This window comes from Pteropus alecto, unplaced genomic scaffold, assembly GCF_000325575.1.
Source record: "Pteropus alecto unplaced genomic scaffold, ASM32557v1 scaffold75, whole genome shotgun sequence".
NCBI classification, from domain to species: domain Eukaryota; kingdom Metazoa; phylum Chordata; class Mammalia; order Chiroptera; family Pteropodidae; genus Pteropus; species Pteropus alecto.
Genome location: NW_006440638.1, coordinates 7537820 through 7565079, shown reverse-complemented (window position 1 = coordinate 7565079; position 27260 = coordinate 7537820). Strand labels below are relative to the sequence as shown.

At 35.0% G+C, this 27260-nt stretch overlaps 2 protein-coding genes across 6 annotated transcripts in view; one reads left to right on the top strand and one right to left on the bottom strand.

Annotated features, from left to right (window-relative positions):
* Window positions 1-7923, top strand: part of HLTF (helicase like transcription factor) — a 45157-nt gene extending 37234 nt beyond the window's left edge. For 4 of the 5 annotated variants that reach the window (XM_015593802.2, XM_025050673.1, XM_015593801.2 and 1 more), the window contains 3 exons: window positions 242-422; window positions 3015-3095; window positions 5674-7923. In XM_015593802.2, coding sequence (XP_015449288.1) covers window positions 242-422; window positions 3015-3095; window positions 5674-5826 — 415 coding nt within the window. In that variant the 3' untranslated portion in view covers window positions 5827-7923. The remainder of the gene's footprint in view (window positions 1-241; window positions 423-3014; window positions 3096-5673) is intronic. The other variant, XM_015593800.2, reaches the window with a different exon arrangement.
* Window positions 7924-14874: 6951 nt separating this feature from the next.
* GYG1 (glycogenin 1) overlaps window positions 14875-27260 on the bottom strand; it is an 80236-nt gene continuing 67850 nt past the window's right edge. The window contains exons 6-7 of the mRNA XM_025050855.1: window positions 17835-18054; window positions 14875-15738 (exon numbers count right to left, since the gene is read on the bottom strand). Of these exons, the coding sequence (XP_024906623.1) occupies window positions 15565-15738; window positions 17835-18054 (394 nt within the window). The 3' untranslated portion in view covers window positions 14875-15564. The remainder of the gene's footprint in view (window positions 15739-17834; window positions 18055-27260) is intronic.

Sequence of the window (27260 nt, the reverse complement as noted above, 5' to 3'; positions counted from 1 at the left end):
CTATCTAAAATAACATTTAAAGTCGCAACAAAGAATATTTCCTGGGATCAAGGGTTTTTAAAGATTAAGTTCTGAATTGGAAAAAAATTGACTGTAGAGTCTGACATATTGGTAGATGGTTTATAAATATTTGTCAAAATAAATGAGTAAAGAATTGGTTGAATGAAGACATTGTAAGTACTTAACGTGTTTTGTTGATAGTATAAGAAGTGTTACTTGTCTTGTTTGTCCCTTCCATTAGAGCTTCCGGATTTGTGTTTACTCGTTTGGATGGTTCAATGGCCCAAAAGAAAAGAGTTGAATCCATTCAGTGTTTTCAAAACACTGAAGCCGGATCTCCAACTATAATGCTTCTATCCTTAAAAGCAGGTGGAGTTGGTTTGAATCTCTCTGCAGCTTCTCGGGTGTTTTTAATGGATCCAGTAAGTAGTTTGTAGATTTTGTGGTATATTATTATTTTTTCTAAAAAAATAAAGAATAAAAACTATTTGGTAAATACCTTCATAGTTATAATTGATTGTGAAAATGCCTCAGACAAACTTTGGAAATAGATAACTTATTAAATGTCTATCAAAGGCTTTCTCAAATGTATATCAAATGGAAATCTCACACCACCTTTATGAGGTAGATCTTGTTATTCCTATTTAGATGAGGAAACTGAAGCTTAGAGAAGTAAAATAACTTGTCCAGCATCACACAGCTATAATATGCAAAGTAGGATCAGAGTCTTTGTCCTTAAGTACTATGGTTTTCTACTTCTCTATTTAGAGAATACATTTCTATTAACTGTATGCTTTAAGGGTAGTGGTTTCATTCATTTGTCCAACATACAATGAGATCCTGCTTTGTGTCAGGAACTCTTAAAGGCATTCCGAATCTGGCTATAAACCAGATCAACGAAGTAGCTACCAGCATTGTCCTGATGGTCTCAAACTTTAATGTGCAAAGGTATTGGTAAAATGTAATTTCTGACCTCTTTCCTCAGAGATTTAGTAATTATTGAATGAAACCCAAGAAGCTGCATTTTTATAGGTGATTCAGGTGCAAGTGGTCCAGCATCACAATTTTAGAAACAATATCATTACTGGAATGATTGCGGTAAATTTTTGTGTCTAATACATACAGTGCAACCACTTGTGGTCGTACAATACAGGCCTAGGGGTAGATTGGGAGCTAAAATTTACTCCGAACTTTACTCACCTAAGTGGGTGACCTAGAGCTGCATCCACACAAGAACACCTTTTCGTAATTGCACAAAGGGGCTGGTTTGGGCTGGAGGCACTAACTCAATTTGAATTTGCACTGGGTACTGCTTGGGCTAGAGGCAACCCTGTGCTTTTTGTGTGCATTCGCAGATTTAAAATTTGTTTTAGCTTGTTACCTAAAACTCAGAAAATTTATAACAAAGAAATTTTATTGAGATACAAATTTGAGTTATTCTGGTTGGGCTATGCAGTTGATGCATGTACCTGTTTCTGGCTTTTTCCTCACCTGAGGGTAACTTTCCAAGTAAGATTACAACCAGAGCCATATTTAGGTATTCACATTAATATCATCGGTGACAGTGGTCTGTTGTATTTTCTTGCTTTAGTTCTGTGGATGTATTTTTAAATCTTTGTTAGAGTTGTAGTATTTTATGGTTATTATAAAAATATTCATTGTAACTACAGATTAACTTACATAGTAACCCAATGAAAATCATAGAAGCTGATTTTTGGAACAAATTCTCAAATTATTTTTTCTTTTGGCTATAATCTCAGTACTTAATAAGAAAGGGGCTGTTCATACCAAATAGAGTAATTTAATAATATTATTAAGTTGATTAGAAACTAAACTTTTTAGCAGTTATAGTTTAAAAAAAAAAACTTGTAGAGTGTTTTAACAGTTTCGTAGTAAGTTGTTTGAGCATTTTAAACTTTCAGATATTGTTTCTAACTTTAAAACAAAAGCCATGTCCCAGAAAAATAAGATTCAATCGAAAAATTTGAGCATGAAAATCTTTTACCTTATTGTGTAAGAGTTAAGATTCATTTTGATGTTCCATTAGGAGCTTTTGATAAAGCTAATTGCTTCCTGCATCACTCATGTGGGAATGGGAGCTATCAGTTTTATAATGAGATAAATTTGATTCTTGGTAATCATACTATATGTATTATTGCCAGCTTAACATAAGGTTCCTAGACAAAATATAGGCAACAGAAAGGAACATTTTACCTGAGCTCTTGGTATAATGGTTTCAAAATGTGTCCAATTATGAAATACAAAATATTCACAAAGTATTATTATCTGTCAGTTTTAGAAAATCATAAGCTGAGTATGTCCTTAAATCTAATTCCTATATCAAAAACAACCCAAAACTCAAATTACAGCAAGTTAATAGTAAATTCTCCTTTTTCCCTGATCCCAAGGGAATTTGAAAAAGAAAGACAGAAACAGCCTAAGAAGTATAAATCATACTATAAAGTTATCTACCTATGGATTTATAATTTTGTTTCTATTTTCAGGTGGTACTTTGTCATATAAATGTTCCTTGCCCCAGAAATACCCTGTTTTGAGCTTCAAGAATTATAGTTTAAAATTTAACAGAGAACATTTTTTCATAAATGGACCCAATTACATATCTTTTCTGATACAAATAAGTTGTGTAAGAAGATATGTAAACTTTGTTTTCTCTGTTAAGCAGACATAGATCAACTTTAAAATGGAAAAAAAAAAGCAGAAAGGTATTATTTTATTGATTAACAATCATCTATATTGTGTGCTTTCTATGTCTCAGGCCCTGTATTAGATACTAAAAGCAGTGGAGTGAAATGACAGGGGAGAGCACCTGCCTAGCATAGCAGTTATTTGGAATATGGGGGAAGTGTGGGTTTTTTTTTTCTCCCAGAGCATTTATAATGTCAGTACTTGAATTCTGTTAGAAAAATTTCAGTCAGTAAAAGATAAAGAATACTGAAATGGAAGAACTTGGGCAGATCACGGTGGTGATAAAGCAACTCATGTTCCATTGTTAGGCCTGGAATCCAGCTGCTGAAGATCAGTGCTTTGACAGATGCCATAGACTTGGCCAGAAGCAGGAAGTTATCATCACAAAAGTGAGTTTTAAGCCATATATTTTTAAAATTAGGTCGATAAGAGTTTTTAAGTTATACAAATAATGCATGAATATATTATTGTAAAAGAAAAAAATAAAATTATGCAAAGCAAAATATGATCACTTCTGCTCTTTAGAGAAAACTGCCATCAGTAGTTTAATATATGCTATTCAACGTCCCTTTCTTGATGTTTACATACATTCATGCTTATGTGTAGATCTCTTTTTAAAAATTTCATTTACGATAACTGGGATCATACTTTATTATTCTGCAACACGTTTTTTTTTTTTCCTTCCTTAACAGGATGTATTGGAAGCTTCCACATAAGTGTATCTAGATCTTCTTTTTTTTTTTCCTATTGTGGTAAAATAGACATGCCATAATAATTAAAATATTTAAAAATATTTTTAAGTGTACAGTTCAGTGTTAGTAAGTACATTCACATTGTCGTGTAGTCATGACCACCATCCACCTCCAGAACTTTTCATCTCGCAGTGAAACTCTGTGTCCATTAAATAGTAATAACTCACCATTTCTTCTTCCCCCCAGCCCCTGGCAACCGCCCTTCTACTTTCTGTCTCTATAATTTGACTACTGTATAAATGCATTCTTTTTAACACCTGCATATAGATATATCGTAATTTAACCAGTCTAATTTATTTGCTAATAAAAAAGTGCCATATGAGCATTATATTACATGCATCTTTCTGCATATATATAAGTATTTCTTAAAGATAGGTTAAGAAAACTAGAATTCTAATTTATGATTTTTATTAGCTGTCAAGTTGTTTTCAAAATAGGCTTTATGATGTAAATTTATGCTTATTGTGATGGTCAAAAAAGTGCTCTTCTAATTTGCATTTACCTAAGACCTTGAGTATATTTCACATATCTGTTGTATTTTTTTCTGTGAATTGCTTGTTTACATCTTTCGCCTAGCTTCTTCAGAAAGTGCTAATACAATATTATAGTATAAAGTATTCCTTTTATACATTCTAATTTTAAATGTTTTATTATGTATATTGGAAATGGTTTATTCCAGGCTGTTCCTTACCTTTGAACTTTATGTGCTTTTTATCATGAGAGGGTTTTAAAATTTTTATTGTTTGAAACATGCCAGCCTTTTTCTTTATATCTTTTGGATTTTAAGGTCTTGCTTAGAACCGAAGTCTTTATCTTCAGATTTTAAAAAATGTCCTATATTTATTCTGATTCTTTAGAAATATTTTGTCTTTTGTTTGTGATTCATGATACGGTTCTAATTTTATTTTTTTCAAATAAACCATTTGCTCATCACAAATTTTTTGATTTTGAAAAGTCCATCCTTTTTTCCTTCTGATTTGAAATGTCACTTTTTTCATAAACTAATTCATATATATTACATGGGACTCTTATAGACTCTATTCTGTTCCCTTGATATCTTTTCTTATTCCTAGGGCAATATTACTGGTATAACTGCTATGGTTTTATAAAGTATGCTTGGGTATCTAGTAGAGCAAAGTGCTCTCATTACATTTCTTTTTGAAAATTGTATTACTTATTACTATTTATTCTTGAATTGAACTGTTTGATATAGTTTACCAAATCTCATTTAAGAATCGTGTTTGGGAGACCATGCCAACTGGGAAAGAACTCTACACATTTGAATATAGCTGATGTTGAATAAAGGTTTACTGACTTAAAAAAAGAATCTTATTTGGGATTTATTGAATTTAAGATTAATTTGAGCACTGTCTTCTTTATAAAAGAGTATACCCATTCAGGGACATAGATAGTATCTATTTAGTCTTTTATGTATTTCAGTAACATTTTATAACACAGCTTTAGTTATTACAGTAACAGTAGCTTCTTATACAATATTGAATAGTAGTAGTGATAGTAATTATTCTTGACCTGTTTCTCTGTTGGGAATCCTTTTATTGTTTTACATTAAGTACGTTGTTCTTGATGTTTCTTGAAGATGCCTTTAATAAGGCTGAGAATGTTTATGTCTAGATTAATGAAGATTTTATCAGGAATAAATGTTGAATTTTATCAAAGGCTTCCTAAGCATCTGTTGAGATAATCGCTTTTCTTCTCTAATTTTTTAATGTTATGAATTATACCAGATAAAAGCTCATTCTTGCATTTCTAAGAAAATCTCATTTGGCTTTATAAATATAGTGCTAAATTTATTTTGTAAATATTCCAGTTACGGAGTTGCCTATAGTTTGCTTTTCTGTGTACTGCTCATATCTGATGATGGGGTTTTAAAGGTGTAATTTGTGTGTTTATGGCCATATATATGCTTTATAGAGAAAACCATATTGAGTGCTAATGAGAAGCAATGTTCATCTCTAGTTATTATATCATGTTATAAATATTCTCACTAAATATTCAGGAAAAAGGAGCTAAAATGTTTTCTAATATATTATTGACCATTTTTGAAAGCTATATAATACTGTAAGAAAGCAGATTCCTTTATAGTAAACCAACATTTTCATTCTCAAATTTTCATTTTTTTACATTAAAGATTTCAAATATTGTGACCTGAAAAGTACTTAACCAATTTAACTTTTTTTTTTTTTTCTTTTTAAAGTTTATTGTGAAGGACTCTGTTGAAGAAAATATGCTGAAAATACAAAACACAAAGAGAGAACTTGCAGCTGGAGCCTTTGGAACTAAAAAAACAAACGCTAACGAAATGAAACAAGCTAAAATTAATGAAATTAGAACTTTAATTGATTTATAATTTGTGAGATTTTGGTAAGGTCAATTTGATCAGACATACAGAAGTTTGGGAAATAAGAAAAATACAGTTTTAGAAATGAGATCTAATATGTCTTCTAAAAGGGGCATATTTTATATCAGTAAAGAGGTATTACTGATACATAATTTCTGCTATATATAAACCTATTTTTAATACTTCAAATAGCAATAAGTTCTCTTATATACTGTGGCCTAAAATAATTTTTTGAGGAAAAAAATACTTTGTTATTCAACTTTTCATAGTATCTCTGTTGAGTATTTTCATATATCTTCCACATACTCAGCTTTTTCATATTTCAAGTAACGTCAAACCTTTTATACTTTTGACCAAATAGTTATTTTCTATGTTGGACACATTTGCTTTTTCACCAAAGCTTCCCATTTGTGATGCAGTGGATTCAACAGTCCTTAAAAAAGATTAGTACATACACAGACCATATAAGAGATTGATTTTTTTTTTTTTTTATGCCTACAGCACCCGGTCTTCCTAGGTGGTCTCCCATCCAAGTACTAACCAAGAGATTGATTTTTTATTGGACTTTCGAAAACCATATTTGCATTTCAGAACCAAACCTTAAAATGTGAAACCAAAGTCCAGATTAGTAAGTTTTTTTTTTTTACAGTTTTATTGAAATATAATTCACATAAGTAACTTGCAATTTTATGTTCATGAAAAATATTAGGGACTGTGTTAGACCACTATTATCTCCATTTTAGTCAGGTGGTACTGTTCATTGTTTAAATGTAACTTGGTATGTTAGTGTGTAAATACAGTCTGTGGGGGTAAGAGGGAACAAATTCTACCCAATTTGATTTGAATATTTAAATTATGGAATTGCTGAATAGATATTTCTATATATAGATAATTTTTATTTATGTAGGTTTTTTTTGAAATAACTTTATAAAGTTTTATAATTCAGAAGACTACTATTTGTGAGAGGCGTGATATCTGGATGACCCCCAAAATCATTTTAACTCTTAAAGACATGTTAATTATGAATGGAAAAATTTCTTTGCTATTATATTTAGAATCAGAATTTGATTTTGGTCCTTCAGTAGTTCATCCTTACATCTTTCTGTAGAATTAATCATCCTTTTGTTACTTTTTTGTTAATAATCAAACTCACAGTAGTTGCTACAGAATTCTTGATGATTGAGTCACATTTAAAACAAATAAGCTATAATTTAGCAGTTAGGTTAAGAAGTTGGTGGTATTTTTTTCCTTAAGGGATTTTTTTTTTTAATCCAAAGAAGAGATTACTTACTATAACAGGAGAAGCTTGATACCTAATGATAGAGACTTAAGAACACCTTATATTTTACTTACTAGTGTTAGAAGTGACTTGACTGAAAGATAGGCGATTGGAGGCAATGTTGTGTTCTAGGGCACACATCTAAAGTATGTGTTAAATCTGTCAACAGCTAAGTCCTCCCCTCCTTGTGCCCTGTCTCTTGCTCCAAGGAAACATTAGGAAGAATCTTTTGCCCAGTCCCTTTTCTTTTAGCAGCAGGTGAGGCAGAGGGCTGATGAAAAGGACCAATAGGACTTTCTGCAGGGATGAGCGTGAAATAATTTGGAGTTGGTTCAATAGCATTAGGAGCAATAGGGAAGTTCTTTACCTTGTAGGACTAACATGCAAAAAATCGGGTTGATCAGCATCTCATGAAATACAATATGTAGGTTCTCTATATAGCAGTATTCCAGAGAGGTTAAGTACAAAGTTTTCAACAAAAAATACCACCATCTATTTGCTTACAAAAGTGAAGACTTTGCTTGCTTCTTTACCCAAATATTTACAGACTTGTGTTTTAAAACATATTTATGATGATAAATTGGGCAAGTGGCTAAAAATATACCTGTTTTTGAACAGTTCTATTATGGTGTTAAAAAAACAAATTTAATTCATCCTAAGAAAATATATAAACCACTGGAATGAAAAATTCACATTATACTATGCTGTAAATTCTGTTTCATTATTATGTAGAATGATAGCTTTAGAAATATCTCAGACATTGTATTCCACTTGTTCAAACTGGATTTTGTTTTACATTTAAAATCAATAAAAATTTCAAATATTTATTAGCTTTCTCAGTGCCATTTTAATGACTTTTTCTTTAGACAGTTTAATCTTTCATTAATATCACACACCTATGAAGATGTCTATCTTACATATGTATATTACATGTCTGTATTACATAATTATTTGATTTTTACTGACAGTACATAAAATACTATGAGTAACAATAATTTACTTATATTCTTTTTTTATTTTGCTCAATTTAACTGGTTGAATTTCTTACTTAGAAATCAGTGTATATAATTTTAAAGTTTATGTTAAATGTCTTGATTTAAAACATTGGTTTCAATTTTTTTTCTCCTCTGCCAGAAAAGGAGTTGTGCTAACTTACGTATAGTGGTATTTCTATATAGCACACACTCTGCACTGTAGATTTAGCCTTAATTATATCTCTAGGATTAGAAATAGTTAATCAAGAAAATAATGTTTATTATCAGTGAGTACAGATGAAATTATCCTCAGTGTATTTTTTTTCTTTTTATTGGGGGATGTCAAAGGCATTGGTGTATTTTTTCTTCATTTTAATTTATAGTACTTGCCAAAGTTCTATTCACTAGGATTTGGAAGATTCATTAAAAACCTGAGGACAGATTTTATGTTGGGCTTATTAACAAGAACTCAAATGTTTAACCTTAAGTTTTTAACTATATTAACTTTATAATATTTGCAAAACATGTAATACAACATCTTTCTCTCATTTAATTCATTGGCAAGTCTATAGTAACCTTCCTTACAAGTTCTATATTCTGGAATTTGGTACCTCATTGTGTGGTACCTTCTGAATAAAAACAGCCAAAAATACTAGTAGTTGTGAATGATTGGGATGCTTCCCTGCTTTAATGCCTACTTCAAAGGGAAAACTCTGTTGATTAGAAACACTACGATAAGCAGATACAGTGTTTTCTTTCATGTTAATATGTTTATGTTGTGTGAAGTAAGGGAAAGTGGTCTTCTATATAAAGCCATAATATTTTACTTTTTAAAAGGTAAATTATTTCCAATCAGATCTTTTACTGGTTAAAATCGATTATTTTCTCTGTTCTGCTCCCTTCTCAACCTTCCTGTTCAAGAATGTGTTGACAAATTTAAACCCATTTCTACTGTTAAATATGTAAATTGATTTCTACATGAAAATACAATTTTAATAACATAGTTTAATGTATGTGGCACAGGCCACCTCCATTAATCTGAACCAGATATTCAAAACTTTATAATAATTAGGCTATATTGGGACTTCTACATTTATAAGGGAGCAGATGTCAAAATGATTTCTTAGCCTGGTGGATAAAACAAATTCTAGGGCATGTCTTTGCATATTTGAAACCCAGTCTAGACTACTCCAAGAGGGTATTTAATGTGATCAGAAGTGATGCTAAGAGTCATCAAAGATGTTATATGTTGTTAAATATGTGCTTGTTTACTAAAGCAGAGATATGGCATAATGTTTAGGGAAGTTTTAATTAAGTTTGCCATCTTTTCAGCATTCTAGTTTATTAAAATTAAGGCAGATGAAATTAACAAGGATACAGCTTCCCAAATACTTTAACTAATTTATACTTTTTGTTCAGGGGAGGGAAGGGCTATTCCCTAATAATACTTGGAGGTTTTTAAAAAGATTGCACTAGTATCAATATGTTGATAAAAAAGGTAAATAGTTCAGGAGAAATGGTCTAGTGAATGGTCTAGTGCTGCTTGTGGATACAGGTATAAATTAAGTGAATTAAGATAAACATTCACTTTATATATGAATCATAGACCTTGATCAAGCTAATCAAAGGATCTGACTTTTGTGTAGGCAAATTTGTCTTATAGCAAAATATATCCACCATTGTTCATAAGAGGATAAAGAAATTTATATATTTATCACCTCCACAAAGTATGTTCTTGTAATCTGAGTTACTGTTTTTTTTACACATTTTACTAAGTAACCCTTTGTATTTTAGACTCTCTGGAAAAGATTTTGCAGTAAAATTGTACAGTTTTGCATGTAAGAGTTACTACTTCACCTTAATTAAAGCATATCCTTAGAAGATGAGGGAAGGAAATCTGTTAGCCCAGTTCAGTGCCTTTCCAGCCTCATAACTCTATAGTTTTATGCGCATTTTCTATTTTCTGTGGTAAACTTTCATCCTTTCTGGTTCTAAGTTAATAGCTTTCACTGAATACTTATTTAAAATAAGAAATTACATAAGCTTTTTCACTTGTTTTATTTCATATGCTGTGTAAAAGGGAACAAAATGTAGTAAGTAAACACAAAAATTAGTACCGAGTGATGTTTGAGTCTCTGCTCCCCACTTTGATGCTTTTTTTCAATTGTAAAAAAAAAAAAAGCTTTGACTCTTGTGAGCTTTTCTGATAAAGACAGAGAGTTCCAAAATACACTTAATTATTTGGATCGCATATTGCGTGGTCATAACAATAAGGCAATATTCATTATCTGAAGACTAGGTTTCCGTTCATCTTAACTAGGGACCCAGAAGTCAAAAAATTCCTCTGACCAGCTAAGACGACTGCAGTAAACCTCTATACTGGACTTGGTAGAAAAGTTCTAGCATTCAGAGGCCTTATTACTTGAACATTTGACTCCTCCTATTTTTGTTATATATAAACAGTAGTGAGAAGTGGTAACTGTAAGACTGGACATTGAGAAATAAACCTCAAAAACGTAACAGTGAACACAATAAGTATCAAAAGAGTTCAGCCACTTAGTATAGGTGTTAAGGAGACCTTACCCTTATAGGGATATGTTGACCCTGAGCACATCACAGTATCACAGCATATTCATAGTAGAAGTTTTGCTTCTTTTGGTACAATAAAACAACTGCAAACAGGATAATTCTACATAAGCTTGTAAGATACAAAGGCTATTCAGTAAGTCCTCACTCAACGTTGTTGATAGGTTCTGTGACTAAGCAAATGATGTATAGTGAAACCAATATAACTACAGACTGATATAAACAAGTTAGGTTCCTACAGCATCTCATCAGTGTTATAATGAAACGATTTGCTCTATGTTGTGAAGCTGAATTGTGTCCAAGTCAAAACTCACAACTTAATTTCTATCCATGGAATTTCTTATCCGTTTATTTTTATATTACAATATTTCAGACAGCCTATTTAAGAAAACCTTTGTAAAATGGTTTGTACTATTTCATAATACTATTTTGTACTGTTTCCCAAGTCCTATTTCAAGGCCACTGCTCTTATCTACATAACAAGCAAAATGAAAGCCTTTCCGTTATTGTGTTACTCCCCAGATTTCTGACATTTGTATTTCTGGTTATATACAGAGGTTTCTCTGATCTCTGCCTGTTTCTCTGCTCTCATTGTTTGGACTGTAGATTTGTTTAATGCAGAGCTTCAATAGCTTTGGAATTGGAGCATACAAAAATCTGAATCAAACTCTTTTGCAGGTTATCTCTTTCTTATTCTCTGATTATCTGCAAAATGAGGATACTATGTATATATCATAGGACTGATAGAACTGAGATGTAAATACTGAATGTCTTTCCTCTTTTTGCTTTCTTAGATTGTTTTTACTTAAATGAGATTGAATTTCAGCATCTGAAACCCAGAGAAATCAGTTATCAGGTAACATACCCAAGTATAAAAGTAAACTATAATCCATTTTTGTATTTGATAAGCAGAGACAAAAAGCAAATCATGTCAGACTAAGGAGAAAGCAAGTCTTACTTAGTTTAATGCCCCAAGTTTCAGTGACATTAAAAAGGTAAACAATTATATTTATAGATGTTATTTATGGTAATTTTTCCTCTCTCATTCAAGGAGCTCTTTTGTAAAAAGCCTTCACTAATTAGAAGTTGGAGTCCCTGCTGTGCAACAACCACCTCAGCTCTTTAGTCTTCTGCTAAAAAGTTGACTCCCTATTCTATTTAGTGTAAATGCTTCCTTAATGTATCAAGTGGTTCTCAAATGTCATTTGGGTCAGAGTCATGTGGAGTGCTTGATAGTTGGAGTGGAGATACTGTGGCCTCAACCAAGACCTATTGAAATCTGAACCTGTAGTGATAAGGCCCAAGAAACCGTACTTAAAATTAAATCTGTTTTCAGGAGCAGCCAGGTGGAGACTCAAACTTAACAAGCCCCTAATCTTCAATTACTCCTTTTCCCTCACTCTTCACATCCAATCTGTCAGCAACTTCACTGCCTTCACCCTGGTGAAAGGTAGGTTGTATTACCATTGTCTTTTCAGGAACACTACAATAAACTGGCCTTCTCATCAACACTTTTGTCTTCATTCAAACTATTTTACACCAGCTGCAAAGTAGTGTTCTTAAAAATAAATCACAGAGGTAAGACAGTTAGACCATCTTTTAAAATAACTGCAATGGATTGAAGCAAAAACTAGATTAAAATTTATTAATTCATCGTGGTACTATAACAACCCTCCCTCAAAACCACGTTCGCTACCTTTGGAGGATGCTAGGAAATCAATTCCTTATTTTGTATACTTGTGAATGAAGGGAAAGAATCAAGCATTATTCCTGCCTTCTTTATAGAAATGTAACTCAAGACAACCAAATTACTGATGAATGGAAATATATAGAAATATTTCAGCTACTAAATGGGAATACCACCATTCTGAAATCCCTATGAAATAATGTACCTAGGCAGTGATCATCAACAGCAGTTAATATAAGAAGGTAACCAGAGATTTAGAAGTGGCCAACACCACTATAAAGTATTGCTTCAGATATACACCTTAATAGAATACAGGGAAATAGAATACGTGTCAAATTGCAATCAGCAAAATGCAGAACGTGGGAGGCTACAGCACAAATAATCTAGTTTCAAATTGCAATCAGCAAAATGCAGAATGTGGGAGGCTACAGGACAAATAATCTAGTTTCTTCAATAAATAAATTGCAAGGAAACAATGAACGAATGGGTAGGGTAAGGAAACAGAAGATACATCTACCACAGATGTATCCTTCAATTGCAATATATGGACTTTACTTGCATCCTGATAAGAACAAAGTGGAAATAAAATAACGGAGGGCATTTGGAATTAATAGTTTTATGGTATGATAATTTTCTGAAGTCCTTATGTTTTAAAGATATATATGGAAATATTAAATAAAAAATTCTTTATATGGGATTTGCTTCCAAAAAGTTTGGTGGGGGGAGCTGGTAGAGATATAGATGAAACATAATTGTTGAAACTGCTTGATGGGGTTTCTTTATACTCTTCTGCTTACTTTTGTGTGCAACTATAATTCCCCATTAACAAAAAGTTAGATATAAATTACATGAATAAAACTTCAGTCAATTGCTATTGAATTCAGAATCCAAAGCCTATACCTTCGCCTATGAAGCCACTGCTTCCCACTCCATCCTGTCTTGGAATCCTTTTCTTCCACTAGGCCTTTGTTCACATAGTTCCCTTTGAAGGGAATATTCTTCTTTCCCCTTTGGCTGTCTCATAGCCTCTCTTTCTGGCTTAATCAGCATCTTGTAGGTCTTTCCTGACCACCCTGAGGCTGGATTTTGCGGGTTAATTGCTGTCAGTGTATTTTAGCATAAATTGTAATTACACTTGTTTCTTCCTTGGTCTGTGTTTCCTACTAGAATATAAGGAATTATGTTTGTCTTGTGTGGTCCTGTATTTCTAATGCCTGTCATATGTGATATAGTAGTGACTTAATAAATGCTTGTTGAATGAATTATTGTGTTGTCTGTCTTAAATGTGTATGTCAACTCAAACTGTGTTTGATGTAAAACTAAGATGACTAAATAAATACTTTGGTAGATGTTATTTTTGGAATAAGCTCAGGTAGTTCCTTGAAACCAGATACATATCTTTATGACCATTGGGATTGTGAAAGCAACATAGGGCTGAAATGAATTTTGAAATTATACAGATTGTCCAAAATTAAGGCTCATTTGTATGACTTGTAAATTACACGGTAATGAAATTAATTTCCATTTAGCCTTATTTCTCTATGCATTGGGTTCTCATAGGAAGAGCTCAGCTCATCTCCCCCCAACCTAATGCATCTTAAAGATCTTTGTACCTAGCCTATGACACATGGAGGCACTTAAATCTTTGTATGGTAGTGCTTCATGTACTTGAAGATCCCAACAACTCATTCTCCACCAGCCCAAACTGTAGCTCATTTTATCTTCAGAAATCATTTATCGTTTAATATCTTACAATTTTAGGTAAATCCTCAGAGTCTTGAATTCTTGTGGTAACCAGCCTCCAAGGTGGCCCCCGATCCTTGCCTGGATTCCATACCCCTGTGTATTCATTCCCACCTGAATAGGGAGGGCTGATCTATGTAACCAATAGGATATTGTGGAACTAAAGGAGAGTAGCCTTTAAGGTTAGGTTATAAAAACCTAACCTTGCAGCTTCTGCCCAATTAAACCTCCAAAATTTCTTCTTGTGATGGTCTACTCTCCTGTTTTCATCAATAGAATGATTTCTCATTACTTACTTTAGTTTTAAAAGATCATTTTGGATCTTATTCTCCTTTAGCTTGCCATACTAGCACCATCTGTACATTTTTAAAATATGCATTACATTTCTTTCATGTTCAGTCAGAAATAAAAACACTAGAAAACATTGGGCCCAATATTGATTCTAACAGTCCTGAAAGATTCAGTATGTTTAGAGACTGACAATGAACCTATGATGATTTTAAGGTTATAATATTCTAAAATCTGAATACCCATTTAATATGGAGGTGCAGTGTGGGTGACAGATTAATTTGATCTCACTTTCATCTATCAGATCCATAACCATCTCTGGAGAACATTAGATTTAATTATCTTTAGTTAGATGGAAACCAATTTTTAAAGCATATATTCCACTGTCAAGTTTTACACGTTTTAAAAACACCGACAAATTCTACAAATCATGAAAAATTATCTAATACATTTGTAAAGGGTAGTGGGAATCCTTAACTTACTTAATTAGACAACCAAGATATGGCATTATGTCTTTATTTTTCATACAAGGTGCCGTTGCAGGTAACCAGAGAATACACTGTTGTTTTCAGATATACAGAACTGAACAAAAGCATTTTAGCATGCTGCTTCATTGTACATAGAAAACTGGTGATCATCTTCAGACACTAAGGCTAGGAAATAAAATGGGTTAATGTCATTTGTTGGTATGTTTATGAATCAGCAGTGTTATAGGCTGCCTTTACCTCAAAGCAGAATTAGAATCATTCTGGCAGCTTTGGGCAATCCTAAAATGCAGGTCTAGTGAAGCAGGTAACAAGCGAGCAAGACAGGTAACTATGACCCATTCTGAAGGGAGACTGATTTGGTGCCTGGCTCAGCACATTTTAAAAGAGTTGATATAGCCATCTTAACAGTTTAAGACTGAGTTTCCCTTACCACATAAGTTGGCAATCAGCATGATTGAGAATTTCTGAAACATTAGCTGAATAAGCCTAGGGATAAAAAAACAGAACACTGTCCATATAACAGAATTGCTACTTCACTTTTACCCACTTCTCACCTGTCGTCCTACAAAAACACCTCATCTGATGAATTAGTGAAAGCCTCTAACAACTGTAACAAGACCTTTCTTAACCCAGCTCTAGAAACTAAGTATCAGAAATAAGTGCCTGTGAAGTCAGGATGTCCAGGGGAAAATGGCAGTGTTTCTACTGGAGGTAAGTGTCAAGTTTCCTCTTGATGTTATCAAAGGAATCTGCTCCCATGTAATCAGCCTGGCCCTGTTCCCACCGCTCCTTCCGCTCTTCTGAGGATACTAAAGGCTGTGCCGTAGCCGAGATCTCCCCAAGGGACAGCTGTGATATAGCTCCTGAGACATCCTCCTAGAAATGAGAGCATAATCAGAGACTCCTTGAGAGCTGAAAATCAGACTGTTTTGAAGAATGCAATAAATTGAAGAAGGTGAGAAAAGCCAGGATGAATTTATCATGCAAAGTAGCAAAAACTGAAAAGTATTACATGAAACAAACAAAAAAAGACACAGAAATACAAGGGTCATATGATTTTTTCCTAACGAAATGAAGACTTCTTGACTCAGTGAAAACGTTGGGAGAACAAAGTAATTAGGGTTAATGTTTAAGTTCTGCATACCTTTCTACAGAAGCCACAAGAGAAAGCCAGTGTATAGACCAAGTCTGAAAGCTGCAAACAGTTCATTAGAAAGTGTAAGATGGATGGACAAGGGAACATAAGTTTCACGATAAATTCTTGATCTGTGTGGGCTCAGAAAGGTTGAGAACTTAAACAAAATGATACCTCCGAGGCTAAGCTAAGAATCTAACCAGAGCCACACCACATACACTAGTTGTCATGTTATAAAAGTGAGAGCTAAACCAAATTCATCTTCTTGTTCAAGCTTATTACCAAGTAGCATCTATTCTTGTAGCTTCTATTAATTTAATCAGCTTAGTTTTGAACAACTGTTTCAATTCCCATCTTCACCTTTCTTGGTTCATAATTCTCAGTCCTTGGGTTGCAGAAGGAACAAAGTAAATGTGCAGGAAATGGAGCAAACCTGATCTACCTTAAATTTGATTTTCATTATATAGATAGATATGCAGTTAATTTCAACTGTACCATAAAGGAATATCAAGGCTATCCTTCAAAAAGCTCTGAGGTAAGAAGGTACTGGAAATCTTAGCAGAGAGAAAGGCAAATGAATACATATAGGTATTGCTTTTGAGAAAGTGGTAAAGCAAAATTTTGATTACCTGTTTTTGTTACTATATATAAGTGTATATGTATGCATTTGAATATACTGGAACATTATGGTATTTGGGTGGATTCCATGGGACCATGTTATGGCTGAGGCAACATAAGTCCTTCCCTTAGATGAGCCTGGGCTTTGTCTTCCACTTGCAATGGGAGTGGCAGAGAGGATCCTCCAGGGTCCTCAGCTCACAATATTTTTCATTAGGGTAACAGTCTCTCAGACCTGGATTCGAGTCCCAGTTCTGCTACTAACTAGTCTGTTACACAACTAAGAGAAGTTATGTGACTTCGTTAAGCTTCAGTTAATATATAAAAGGGGGATATTAATAATAACAATACTTGATAAAGTAGTTGTAAAAATAGGTAACTTTTCTTAAGCACTTACCATGTGCCTAGCAATGTTCCAAGTACTGTACAAGTGTTATTTCATGATCCATATAAAACAATTAGAGTAAGAATGTGCAAGTTATTTTTCCCTTTCTCCTTTTTATATTTTGTTACAAGTGTTAATAAGTGAAATGGCTAAAATGTATACCATAGCAAAGAGACAGATCTCTTATAACCTTAGTCTCTTATAATTACAGCAAGGTAATTAACTGATCAGTTAGATTTGATTATAATTCACCCATTTGGTTCTATTCTTTTCATCTTAATCAGTAGCATAAAAGTTTAATTTCTTAACCTTTTCTAATTCTTCAAAAATAACAAACCTCAGAAGAAGACCTTTAAAGTCACAAAAGATGCTTAACAGTTTGTTATTATAAATGTTAATATGTCCACTTCCTCTTACAAGATTTCTTTAAAATACATTCTTCTGAGCAGATAGCAAAAATAATATAGGTATTTTTAAATGTCTGCAGTTTCTAAAACATGAAGTGGGTCATTCTTTATTTTTATAAACAACCGCTTTAGGAATAATCTTACAACCTTAGGACAATGGGCTAAGAATTTTGTAGTTACAATATATGGGTATACAGTAAAACCTCTAAAACCCTTTCTTATGCTCTAAGACCTAATGAAATTTGCCACAAAATCTACTGCTTTAGTCTTTGTTGGTAATATTTCTCCTCCTCTGAGTGGATATTGTTTTCTTTCCACAAAATCTTATTTATCTCTGTTTAAAATACCATGAAATACTCCATCTACTGGCATACCAAGTTTTTAAAAATACAGCATTAGTTATCTGAAAGGAAAAAACAGAACCTACCACATTTAGGTATGAGTGGGTGTCTTTGACAAGGCCAAATTCTTGAAGCAGAGGTAAAACACTGGTGGTAAAGATGTCCCACCACAGGTTGAGAAACTGTGGATGAATCATGGTGGGATCATGGGACTCACTTTTGACACTTTTTGTTTTAGGATCGTAAGCGTAATTCCACGGTTTGATTCGTCCCAGGAAATGCACAACCTTGGCATTTGCACCAAACCTGCCAAGTGAACACAAGTTGAAACGGTTAGTGGACTCTGAGTACTTAACAAAAAGATAAGCAGCACTTTGTTCCCTAGCCTTAACAGTGCACCTTCCATTCTGCAGTACTGGTTGGAAAGGAAATTGAGTTCACTGAAAAATTTTTAGACATGTTTTTAAGTTATTCAATTTTATGTTAAATATACATAAAAACCCAAAAGTATCAGTGGATCAGTGCAACAACAAAAACAGTAATTCATTGTGGATGGGAAAGGTATGACCACTTGGGAAACCATTTGATATTATCTTAGTAAAGTTGAAAATGCTCATGCTCTGCTCCATGTACCCTAACAAAACTCTTACACAGTGTAACAGGAGACATAATCAAAATGTTCAGAGCAGCAGCATTGTCTGAAACGGGCACAAACTAAAACCAACTGGAAAGACTGTGTTAGGTGTGATTACTTTTCAGCAAGTGTTCACTTCTTTTCCCAGTCTCCATGATGGAGTACACTTTCCTTCCTCACTGATGTTGGGCATGCTCATATGACTTGCTCTGGCCAACTGAATGTGGGCAGAAATGACAGTGTGCCTTAAAAAAAGCATTGTTTTTGTTCACCCTCCCTGGGACGCTGCAACGTCTGCCAGCAGAAGAATGTGCCCTGGGTAAAAAAAATGAGACACATGGAGCAGATGTGGATTAAACCTGTGACCTGGCTCCGAACCCAGCTGGGATTATCAGAGCTGTCCTAGCCTTTCTACAAATATGAGCAAGAAATGCATGTTTACTGTTGAATGCTACTGAGATTTTATGGTTATTCCATCCTTTTTTTTTTTTTTCATTCAAAAATATTTATTGAATATCAGCTCTATGCTAATCACTTCATTAAATATTCCCACTTTATAACTGCTCTTTCGACTTTTTAAGTTTCCATCATTTTTTTCCTAGACACAGACCCATATTCTCATTTGGTTGAAAGGAAAAGACTGAGATGAGGAGGCACACATTATCTGTGTTCCCCTTTCTATCTCTGGCAGAAAACTTAGCTAAAGATATTTTCCCTCATGTAATTTCAAAAGCAAGTATCACTTCTTCACCTTAAAATTTTAAATGGCTCTCTGTGCCTGTCCTATGTATTAAAACCCAAATTCATGACCTGGTTATTCACATTCTATTGTTTTTAAAGGACAACTTCTGGTATATTCATATCATGGAATGTGATACAAGAGTGAAAAATGAACTATAGCTATACACATCATGTAGCAAATGAGTAAATTTTTTAATTATACTGAAAAAAAAAGAAATACATACATTCAAATTAAACACCTATGAATCCACTTATATAAGGACAAAACCAAAAAAGTACTATTAAAGACTAGAAAAGCAATCAATATAAATTTCATGGTAAAATGGGACAAATCCATGGGTGTTGGGCTCAAGTGTTAGATTTTAGTGAATTTATCCTATAGGCAACCAAAGGATTTATTTGATCATGATATACAGAAATAATACAAACTCTATTCATGTTACTTTTCCTGTCTCCTAAAATTTTTTAATGTCAGAGACCTGTTATACAGCTATCATTATCTAAGAGTCTACTATGTTTGGGGCACCAATTATTTAAGGACATGATTGGGAATAACAGTCCTCCAAGTTAGATTTTACTAATGAGTTAATGGAGGCTCCTAGAGGCTGAGTTGCCCAGAGCCATACAGCTATTAAGTGACAGAGAGGGGATTTGGCAGTTTTGCCTCTCTCTTAAGCCTGAGCTCTTACCATTCTACCATGCTGCCATTCCAAAACTATTCAAGAAAAATAGAGCCTATTGTAAATTTCCTCCTAAGAGTGACTATCCCACAGTGCATTTCTTTTGAAAAGGAAGTAGATACCTGGTATCCACAAGTTTACTCTTTGTTTTACACACATAGTATATTTACATACATAACACACACACACTCACACACATACACACAAGTACTCAACTTTATCCTTAAAAGGATATGAAATCATAATGCTCAAATTTGTGCACAGATATGGCTATCAATTAAATAAGCAACTGTTATGTGAAAGGCACTATGCCCAGTGTATGGTCCCAAGAGGCTTTTGTCCAAACAGCAAGATAAGTCATCCATATAAAAATAAATAATAGCACAAGCAAGGCAACAATTCAAGGCTACCACGGCAATGCTGACATTAAGAGCTATGGAAATTCTAAAGCAATTTAGTGCAGGTAGGGGTTTTCAGAAGAGGCTTTGTACAGGAAGTGGGACCCAGATAAGGCCTGGGAAAAATAGGCAGGATTAATGTAACTGATTGGGGCTAGGGTACTGAGGGGCAGAACAGAAAGAGCTCACGAAGATTCAGGAGTGTGATGGCAGGGAAATTCATGAGAGAGAAAGGGAGAAAAATGCTGAAACATAAAGAAATCAAGTGCAGGCTTCAGATATTATTGGTTCAGGGTATGGTCAGCCCTATTTCTGGACAGTAAGGAATGGGAACTCTTTTTACTGGTATGAAGATATTACTTGAACCTAACTGCCACACACCTAACAGATCTATGGAAATGAACAGGGGTAGAAGGAAAACAAGTTTTAGAGCAAGGACTCTGAGAAGAGCAGGCTTGGGTAAGTCACCGAACATGGAAGGTTTGGGCTGGCCCAGTCAGGGACCTTTCGAGAGTTGGGGAAGGTGAGAAGTAAGATGCCTACTAAGTGGGAAACATAGGGCTCAGGAAGCTGAAAGGGAGGCGAAGACAGACTTTGAAGTTGGCATAAGGTAGCTATGCACAGGATGTGCCTGGAAATCACCTGGGGCTGCCCTGGGCCTAATATAATGGGGATTGTTAGGCCTAACAACACTGGCTACCCTATATGAAGGTTTGTAAGTTATACAGTTAAAGCTATATAACTATATGACTATGTACTAACTGTACAAACAGAACAGTATTTATTTACACAGAAAAGCAGTCTGAAGGACTTGCTCTATTAGCGTTCATAATAAAACACTTTGTTTACAAAAAGAAGAGCAAAATGTTTCAGTTTTTGTATCTAGAGTTTCAATTAAGATATAAATTTCATGTAACTTTTTAATGTATCATATTGCCTGAGAAATTTGTTTAAAAATAATTTTCTATTATTTTAATCAATTTATTCAGTCATTAATGGAAATCCAAAGTAACCATATTAAAATAAAATAAATAAGAGCACGAGTCATAAGCACAAGAGGAAATTACTACTTTCTTCAAAGAATATTTTATCCTAAATGCAAATTTGGGAGTGTTCCTCATAGAAGGGTAACCCAGGATAGTTTTCTGGCGTTAGCTCTCCCTCACCAAAGGCAACAGTCAGGTACCAGTTAGAGTTAAGGTTACTTGCCTAAAAGCAAAATAGTTGATGAATAAGAAGGGGAAATGTTGATGTCAGAAGATAAAGTCAACTGACCTCGACCCAGAACAAGGATAACCAGAAGATTTACTGACTCACTGCCTGATTTATCCATCAAATTACCAGCCAGGAACAATAAAAAAAAAAGTTGGTTACATATCACAATTGTCTCTAAATTACTGAGAGCCATTCATTCTGACCCAGTAATGGGGATTTGTCTCAGCTTGCACACATCTCTTAAAATAAGTGTTCTAATTTTAACCACACAGAATCTCAAAAGAGACGTCCAGATCACAAGACATAGTTTGAACCCGAGCCAGCAATAATACTGCTTATGTTAGCCATTAAAATAATCCTTGTGACCTAATGTTACCAAAAGATCAGAGAGAATTTTCATGACTAGTTTAGAAGTTGAGAAATGTAGCTGGTAACATGTGGATGAGACTACAGAACTGTTTAGAATGAAAAAAATCCATCACAGTGCACACATGGACAATTTAATGTGAAACTCCTTATGTGCAATGTTCAATTAGGTACCAAGAAAGAGAAACTGCACTGCTTGTGAGACCCTTCTCTGGGAAGGTGGCAGCAGTGCCAGCCATCCTCTGCCCACTCCGATGACTCGTGTTCTCTGGTACATGGCCACTTGCTCTTATACCTTCTTAGACTTACTCTCACACAAAAACCCTCCTCCTACAACCAATTAGCCACCTCTCTTTTCTCATCAAAAAAAAAAAAAAAATTCCTACGCTTACCCACTCAGTCTAAATCAAGTGTCTTAAACTCAAGTGCCCATAGGGTGGGCTGGTCAGGCAGAGGAGTGGACCTGGTGAGGTGGGGACTGTGGAGCATGAGCAAGCGCATGTTCCATCATCAGAAAACAGCTGCTATCCAGAAAACAACTGTGGCCACCAGGGACCCTCCCAATTCTTCCTTGCCTTTCAAGCTAAATAACCCTCCCAATTGTGCTCTGGAAATCAGTACAAATATCAGTACTCAAAGCCAGACTTCAATTACCTAGACTAGGACCTACCAGGTCGGCCTCTCTTCACAAAGTAGGCCAGGGAAAGCCTCACAAAGCCAGGCCACCAGGGAGACTTTCCTGGGGTTAGTATGTCATTCTTAGTCTCTCTTGGCTCATTCATTCATTCATTCATTCATTTAAAACAATAAATCCACCTCCCTACCTGCATCTGTACCCGTGCACTCTGCCTTCCTTCATGGTATTGTCCTGACTCTCTTCTGAAGCTGACCTCTCCACTATGCACTAGGATGCATCCCCTTTCACCTACTCAAGGACATCCTGCCAGCAAGTCTCCCTTCAGCTTTCTGCATTATAACTGTTCTCTCTCTTTCTCCCTCCTTCATCATTCCCATCAATATACAAACATGCTGTAACTTCTGTGATCTTTACAAAACAAACACCACCCTCTTGATCCTACATCGCCATCCAGCCACCAACCAACTTCTCTGCTCCCTTTTAAAGAAAATGTTCAGAAGAGTTGTCTACATTCACGATCTTCAATTCTCTCTTTTCTTGGATCTGCTTCAATAGGCTCTCTCTTCCACCATTCCACCAGATGTGCTCTTGCTGAAGTCACCAGTGACCATCACATTCTAGGTTCAGTGCCAGTTCTCAGTTGTCCTCTCTCAGACCCATCACAGCATCTGGCACAAATGGATCACTCCTCCCCTCTGTGAAATGCTCTTTGCTTGGCTTGTGCAGCACCTCGCTTTGCTGGGCTTCTTCCTACCATGCTGTTCTCAGAATCTTGAATCTGTTCCTCCTTATTTCCTGCCTCAGGGCTCAGTCTTTAGGACTCTCTTCTATCATAATCACGCTCTTGGTTACATCATCTTGTCTCATGGTTATAAATATCACTCATATGCTGACAACTCCTATAGTTATGTCTCACCCAGACCTCTCTCTTCAATTCCTAACTCTTATATCTACTAACCTATTACACATTTTCACTAGAATGTTTAATATGCACCTCAAACTTAACACAACCAAAACTTAATACATTCAATACATCTCTGGTCAATGCTTGCTCCTGCCAACCTGATTCACCCACAGTCTTTCCCAGCTCAGGAAATGGCAATTCCTTTATTCCAGTTGTGTAGGCCCCAAACCTGTAAGAGTTATCTTTGACATCTTTCTCCCACATCCCATTGAATATCTGATTTTTTTCATAAGAAGTTGGAATTCTGGGTTTCATGTGAAATTCCCTAATTTTTAAGCACTGATAACGGCATTGAAAAACAACTGTGAGAGAGACAAAACATATCTGTGGGACAAATACAGTCTGTATCTTACCAATTTGCAACCTCTGAGGAGAGTATGACTACCACTCAATCTCATGAACTTCCTCTCCTACTGAGATGGTGTTTCTCAACCAGACTTCTGTCCCTGAGATATCACTCTGTGTGCCCTCTTTGACTATTGTCAGAGCAGCCTCTAAAGGCTGGGCTGGGTCTGACGTGGAAGCTCTTCCTTGGTGATGAGCACCAAGGTGGGAGAGCGGAATAGGCAGCAGTAAGATCTGAGGACAGATCAACTGATAGAGATAAACACCTGAAGATGAAGTCAGATGATCAGATGGCCATGATAAGAAATGGGACATCTGGGGCCCAACAGGCATCACTAATGCCCAGAAGGGAGAAATAAGACATCTATGCAATCACCACTTGATTCTTCTTCCACACTCAAACCATGATGGATTGTGCCATGTGATGTACATGAAACCCTGCACACTTACGCAGTTGCTAGGTTGATAAGGCTCCAACTCCCTCCTTCATCTATGAGGCCTCCAGTAAGCAGAATGTGTGGACCCCTCTACCCTGCCAACTGAATGACAAATGGGTGAGTGGACCAACGAAAGGCTGAAAAAATAAGAGTGATCCAAACTACAATGCCTCAGAGTTTCAGGTAAAGAAGTAGGAGTATGAAAAGAAATGAACACTGAAAGGCTATGGCTTCAATGACAATAGTCATGGGGAAAGCTGGAGCCAAAGGCATCTCAAGGACCAAAAAAACCCAATCAAATCAGAAATATACAAGAACGATAGAATTTAGTACACTGAAGGTTCGGTATCATTTTTGGAGAATATTAATTTTTAAAGAGGTTTGATAAGCTCTTAGTGAATAAGCCACACTCCTAAAAAAGAACTAACAGATATGAATGTCTTCAGAAAGGTTAAAAGCAGTGAACGAATGGAAAGAAATCTTTTAGGTTTCTAGACCTAGTTTCTGAGAGTAGGCCAGGCTAGGTCTCAGATCACATCTAAACTCAAATAAAAGGGTAAGTTAAAAGGCTTATTTGGAAATTATTTGGTAGATCAAGCTTTATAGTTAATCAATTCGACCAATTAATTTGTATGGCAGTTTTAAGCAATACCAGAGAATTCTTTATGACTGCTTTAAGCCCATTTTATATAGCACGATATGATATACACAGCTTTTAGTAAGTGGATATACTAGAAAGCTAAAATGGAATTAAATGACTAATTTTAAAAAGACTAATGAGATTTTGCCTAGTGCTATGTATGCATAAGCCAAATGCTATGCTACATAGATAAAATAGCCCTTCCAGATGGAGAAAACTTAAAGAAAAAAACCTAATATTGATTAAAGCTTGCTATTTCCCAAACATTATGCTAGTCGCTTTCGGAAATATTTCACTAAGAAATGAATTTATAAATTCGTTTTTCACTGCACATATTACAAATTAACTAAAAAATTACTCAACCAAGCATTTTAGTTCTCAAATTATGCTGTGTTAAAGAGGATCTTCTATTACAGAAAATATTACTAATTGTTTTTCAGAAGCTATGTTTGATTATTCAAAGGGGTAAAACTATTTAAGTGTTTCATGTTTTACTCTATCCAAATGGTATATAGAGAAAAGTATTAAATGTGCTACTTTCATGGCTCAAATTCTTTTAAGTTTGCTTCATATTAGACTATCCTTTAGTGGAAACTTCAAATAATAGCAAGGCTAGACCTGTTCTAAGATATCTGAAGCTCTAAGATTCTGGGGCACCTAAATATTGCCTTGGTGATCTCATGGCACATGGTTGCTTGGAGTTGGTAAGACAAATTCTCCACTCCCCTTTTCATGAAACTCAAGTTGCTCTAAACCACTCCATGGTTTCTCATTCTACCTGCCACCACTGATGCTGTTCTAGGGATAACCAGAAAACCACAGAGCCACTCGGTCCTGAAGACCATCAAGGTTATTCTGAGCCCAATAGTGGGTTTCAAATTCATGCTGAGGTCCCAGAGGTCCACAAGGCTCCTTGTGGAACAGCTAAGGTGGCCTGGATGTTTGGGATTGTCTACTGCAGCTTAAAATTGTGGACCACAATTTTATATTAACTTGAAATAAAAATGAAATATCTGCCTTTTTAGCCCTTCCCAATTTTAAGAAAAATGTAAGAAAAAATGTCTCTGGAGATGGATCTCTGAAAATAAAAGCATTTTCTGGCAGAGGGAAGGAAAAATGAGTTATCTGATCTGGTTTTAACACTCCTAAATAGGCAGCAATGCGGTGAGACAAAGTCATTACTATAAGCAGTCTTATCATAGTAATGTAGAGCTGACATCTCCAAGGGTGAGCTTCACAGACATAGCACTAGCTCCTGTCAGGCCACAGGCCAGATGACGTCTGCCTAATGGATGGGTGACGTCTGCCTAATGGATGGGGTTGCTCCCAATTTCCCCAGTGCGTCATATACTCTATGATTATGGCAATAAACCAAGGAGACTTCCAAAATTAGCACTCGTTTGTTGAGCCAGGAAGAAGGAACCATCCTAACCATTTTGGTAATTTAGATCTCAAATTGTTTTTCTGGGAAATTCACTTAGAGGATATAAAAACAACTGGATTCCTTAGAGAGGGGAACAAGGTTCCAGCAAATGAGTGAAAACCTTAAAAACTTAACTCTGCTTCACCTGGTTCTTGTTTTTCTTTGTCAAAATAAAGTAACTGCAAGCAGTATCTGTGCAAATCAGACTATTATCGAAAGGAACAGTGTGTTCAATTATGGCAGCAAGGTGAAAATCAGATGAACTCCAAATGAGCCATAGGAAAAACAGTTGCTAGGCACTGGGGCCCACATTGCATGAAAAACATGAATCTTTAAATGCTAGGATGACTCTGTTTAGGAACAGAGACCAACTGTCAGATTGACGTCTCCCCAACATATTCACCTCAGGACACATGCTCACTGTGCAGAATTGAGTGGAATGGTGGGCAGAATTGCTCACACTATTAATGATTTTTTCTCCTTTGCACACTCATCTCCTTTGCACACTCAGCTGAATCTAGTTAATTAAATCAAGCGACTCCCCTATTAAAGACAAATTCAGTTCTAGGGGGTCAGCTGTCATGGTTTACAGGAATGCTGTTCAAACTAGCAGGGTTAGTTTTGAGGCAATAAGGATTAAAAAGAATCAGGCCCATATTTTTAAGCAAGACAGGTTTGGACTTTATCAGGCCAAGGACTAAGAGGCAAAAATAATGCTTCTCCTATTCTATCCCTTGATTATGAATCCAGTTTTGTTTGTTTTACTCAAACCACAGTTAGTGTGTTTGAGAGTCTGCCTGTTTTGTGCTAGAAAGGGAAGAGAATCAAGAGGCTGTAACATGTCGGAGAAATATGCCAAGAAAACAGTTAGGGAGGCAAGAACACAAGATACTTATCATCTTTATCTGGGAGACGTGACAAAGTCTGCCCAGAAAAGAATGGAAAAGGAAACATTCTGCCACAAAAAGCCAGACTTACTCATTATTGTGGTGCAGACTTATAGAGAGGATTCTGGATAATGAAACATGAAGA